Here is a 4032-nt window from a genome sequence, read left to right on the forward strand (position 1 = left end):
CACTGGATGAGCATTTGGTAATAATCCTAATTATGGTATGCAATATGGAAAATATCAATTCCATCTGTGGTGGCTGGCATTAAATCTAGTATTATGGATTTATATAATTCTGGTGCCAAACATTTTCTGGTGATGAATCTTCCTCGTCAAGATTTTTCTCGTGGCTATTTATAAGAGTTTGTTGATATTGGGGGTATGCAATATGTTATTGAGCTTACAAATATTATTAAGCTATTTTGGATATCGTGAATGATATTAAAAATCAGAACGATGATATTGAACTATACTATTTTGATTGGTTCTCTGCACGCACTGAGCTTATGAAATATGGATCAATATGGATTTAAAACTTATAAAGTGGCTTGTTGCAGTGCACCAGGAGATGATTTCCATTGCAACAATCCAATATTATGTGGATGCGGAACACAAAATGGTACACTATGTGATAATCCAAGTGCACATTTATCTTTTGATGGTTTAACATTTTTATGAGGTTTCTTCCAAGATTATCAACAATTATATTACTCCTAGCGTGACTTTGTTGGGTATCCTCTGAAATTTAATTCTTATAATTTCTATTATTTTATTTTAAAAGATAGCTTGGTGTTTTGGCTGATCGAGAGAGAATGCAGTTTCATCGAAAGTGGTAGGAATCCAGCAATGCGACATTGGCCAATGCGCCTTGGCTTAGAACCGATATCAGCAAGAAATATGGCTGTGCATTGTTGTGAGGTTAAGCATCGATCGGTCTTTAACTGGTTTAGCGTGATACGTCTGGAAAAGAGCCCCTTGAGTCCGCCATTGTATGCTCAACAAGAAGAGATGGTTAAAGAACAAAGGCTAAACTCTTTTTTTTTAATCTTCCCTTTGCTTAATAAGAATACGTATATTTATACTGTCGTTTTAAACATCGTATGTACATAATCATAAGGCCGGCGGCGGCGGCGGCGGCGGCGGTGGTGCCTTCGGGTAATACAGTAGCTTCTCCAGCCGCAGCACTACGCCGCAGTGGTAAGGCAGCACTGGATGCCGGTGGAGATACATGGGACTGATGGTCAGCCACGAGAGGCCATAAAATTCCGCTCCAAGTTGCTCTAGAACGTAGCGGATTTGCAGCTTGATACCGCTGCTGCTCCCTGGCTTCCCTGTGCCCACACTGCTGCTACTACCGGCGTTGTCACACAAGCCATTCCCACCCAGACGCATCCCTTGCATCTCCTGTCTCGAGCCTTGGAGGAGCCGAAGTGTGCTACGAGACCGTTCTGGAGCGTCCTCGGCCATTCCTCCTCCATGGAAACATGAACAACCTCGGCTCGTAGAGCTGTGGTCGGGCCGGAGATGACGTAGCCGGATGCAACGGGAGAGATGGAGCCTCTGCTCTGTATCCACTGTCCAAATGCCGTGGCGTTGGCTACGGACCATGTCGAAGCCGCTGGAATAAAGTATCAGTCAGCGAATACTTAAATACGAAAAAAACTTCTAGCTTACCAGTTGATTCGGTCAGGCTCGGCCCCTGCAATAACTCGTCACCAGACACCGTCCCCAAGGTTACACCGGCCAGCATCCCAGCATGAAAGTTGATCTCCGGCTTTGGGAGTAAACCACGCAAAACAAAAGAGGCCGAATCACCACGGGCCATGCTCTGGATTCGTCCAGCCAGTGAGGTTGTGTCTTGCTGGGAACTTGTAAAACTCGCGACAATCTGGAGAGAGGGCTTTGGATTCACCGTCAGAGGCGATAACTTCATCCTATGTACGTTCCAAACAGTAAACGTTTTCAAGCATTTAAAAAGCTCGTTCTCTCGTGGGCTGGCAGGACATATTTCAGATCACATGTACAAGCCAAAGCAATGCCAACGATTGCTATTTTGTTGTAGCCATGGTTTATGGACAGTGCCAAGTACGACATTGGTCCCATTACACCTACTGTGTTTGGAGGAAATGGCTCACTGTGTTGACATTTTCAGTGAAGGTGCATTGGATTTGATGGATTTGATAGATATTCATAAACCAACTATTCCAGCTTGCAGGGATTAGGAACTCTCTAACTGCTTCTAGCTTGTTCAGCTCTCCTGAGATTCGGCAGATATTAGTCACCTACAAGGCAGCATTCCTCTCAGCTTTCCGAGCATACTTCTGTTAAACTCCAACAAACTGGGAGGCCATCTTCTCGGGTGAGCCTTCCAAAAATTTCAGCTCCAATGCGACCAACAACAGGTTTGAAGGCAGTGTTCCATCAAGGAACTTTAGCAGCAACCAAACAAGTTGTCTGGGAAGCTACCAACTCAATGTGAACCACTGTACCAACACCAATATGAGAATTGAAGAAACTCTTTGCGTCGAGTCCTTGTTATTGATCATGCTTGGGTTCAATGGTTGACTCTTCCCCATGGCCTGGTTCAATTAAAGTTTGCATTGTTAGTGCAAAATGGTCCTGGGATCCAAACTTTCAGCCAGCTGGAGGGATGGATGCTGTTGGAAAATGGCTGGACAGGCAGGACCTCCTACACCGGTGCCAGGTGCTCTACCAGTGAGCTACCTGCCTTGGTTGTGTGCATGTTCAGCTTAGTTCTAACAGATGTTGCCATTTACTCTATTTTATGAGCTCTCAACACAGGAGTAATCCAGCTTTCCCTACCTAAGAGCAAAAAATCGATCGGGGTAGCACCCCTAATACAAGGGTTGCTAGTGGCATATATGTTTTCAATACAGACAATATATGTGACAACAGAAAATGAATATAAAAAATCAAAATGGTCGAGACGAGCATTTTTCCAAAATAAATTGCCACCATATGCAACTTGTTACCCTGCACACTTGCAACCGTGCCTGATCGTTTTTCAGGCCTAGGCTCTCCAGCTTCGGTCCGCTCATTCTATCAAGGGCTGCAATCTCTACGTTTGCAACACTGGAGCTGATATTTGTTTTTGTGCTGAGACTGGGCATTGTTCCCGCATTTTACCGGTGAATCTTCGCAAAGCAAGCCACTATCTAATGCCAATTTGGCATTAGATGTCCTTTGGCATTGCCAAAGGACATTCAGCTCGCCCGTCACATCCGTGGTGAGAGGGCTTATCTTACTGCATTAAGATATCCATTGTGTCAAGGACACACGTTTTGAACATTTCTAAAGCACCAATGCTGGACTTCAAAAGCCCATCAGATCTGCAATAGAGAAGTATGGCTGGAAGCGGCAATCTCCCCGTGCTCGTTCTTCTTCTGTTGGCCTCGTTATCCTGTGAGAGAGATCTCCACTTGTATGTTCGATTCTAACTCGGACTCCTGTTCTTGCAGCTGCTCAAGGTGGTGTCGTCGAGGTTTGCAATGGTGACCTCACCTATACCGATTGCAGCAACTGCTGTAGTCTGAAGAAAGGTTGTGTCTATCTGCAACCTGGTTCAGGACAAGTCACTTGCATTGGCGGTGATTCAAGGGCTTGTACCCGGGAGTGCCAAGGTCCGAAGTTGGCCGTATGCCCATTGCCTTCATCAGGATTCCCAACATCAGGCATCAAGGTGCTCAAGGGAAAACTCCCACCCCGACAACCTGGATGCGGTTACTACAACATCGTTAACGGTGACCCCATCCCGCGGCTGGAGCAGCAGGGCACAGATCAAGGTAACCGCCTTGTTCATTATGTTCAGGAAGCTCAGCCCTCTCCGATAGAGCTCATGGCAGGAAGGAAGTGTAAGCTTGATTCGATTGTGGAGGTCTGCAATGCCGAGGTCTCCAAAGATAACTGTGGTTGCTGCTTCGGGAAATCCGGTTGCATCTACTTGGAGAATCCATCCGCAAACAGCACCTGCCTGCCTACTGAAGACCCCATGGGGGTTTGCGCCCTCGTTTGCCTGCCCAGAGTGTCCATTTGTACCAAGTCTGTAACTTTTCAGGGCACCACCCTGCAGTCTTGCAGGAATGCACGCCGCAGCTGCGAGGACATGAAAGAGGGCTGCAGTCTCTACGATCGCAACACCGGAGCTGATCTCTGCGCTGCAGGGGGTATCGCTCTGCCTGTCTAGTCTAGTTGCTGAAA

The 4032-nt window shown here is 46.5% G+C and overlaps 1 protein-coding gene across 3 annotated transcripts; it reads left to right on the forward strand.

Annotated features, from left to right (window-relative positions):
- The first annotated feature begins 3108 nt into the window (after positions 1-3108).
- On the forward strand, positions 3109-4026 carry LOC9652937. Of its 3 annotated transcripts, none has more exons than XM_024668194.1 (3): positions 3109-3237; positions 3294-3617; positions 3666-4026. In XM_024668194.1, the coding sequence occupies exons 1-3, from the start codon at positions 3180-3182 to the stop codon at positions 4016-4018; spliced, it is 735 nt and encodes a 244-aa protein (XP_024523962.1). In that variant the 5' UTR covers positions 3109-3179; the 3' UTR covers positions 4019-4026. The 3 variants fall into 3 exon arrangements, with proteins under 3 accessions (XP_024523962.1, XP_024523963.1, XP_002994732.1); XM_024668195.1 differs by having other exon boundaries at positions 3678-4026; XM_002994686.2 differs by having other exon boundaries at positions 3294-4026.
- The last annotated feature ends 6 nt before the right edge of the window (positions 4027-4032 follow it).

The sequence above is a fragment of the Selaginella moellendorffii genome, unplaced genomic scaffold (genome assembly GCF_000143415.4).
Source record: "Selaginella moellendorffii unplaced genomic scaffold, v1.0 SELMOscaffold_596, whole genome shotgun sequence".
Lineage (NCBI taxonomy): Eukaryota > Viridiplantae > Streptophyta > Lycopodiopsida > Selaginellales > Selaginellaceae > Selaginella > Selaginella moellendorffii.

Excerpts from the sequence above, each read along its gene's own strand:
- LOC9652937 (XM_002994686.2), top strand. The coding sequence starts at position 3,180 with ATGGCTGGAAGCGGCAATCTCCCCGTGCTCGTTCTTCTTCTGTTGGCC. Across the intron at positions 3,238-3,293 it reads TCTGTTGGCCTCGTTATCCT|CTGCTCAAGGTGGTGTCGTC; the intron begins GTGAGAGAGATC and ends CTGTTCTTGCAG.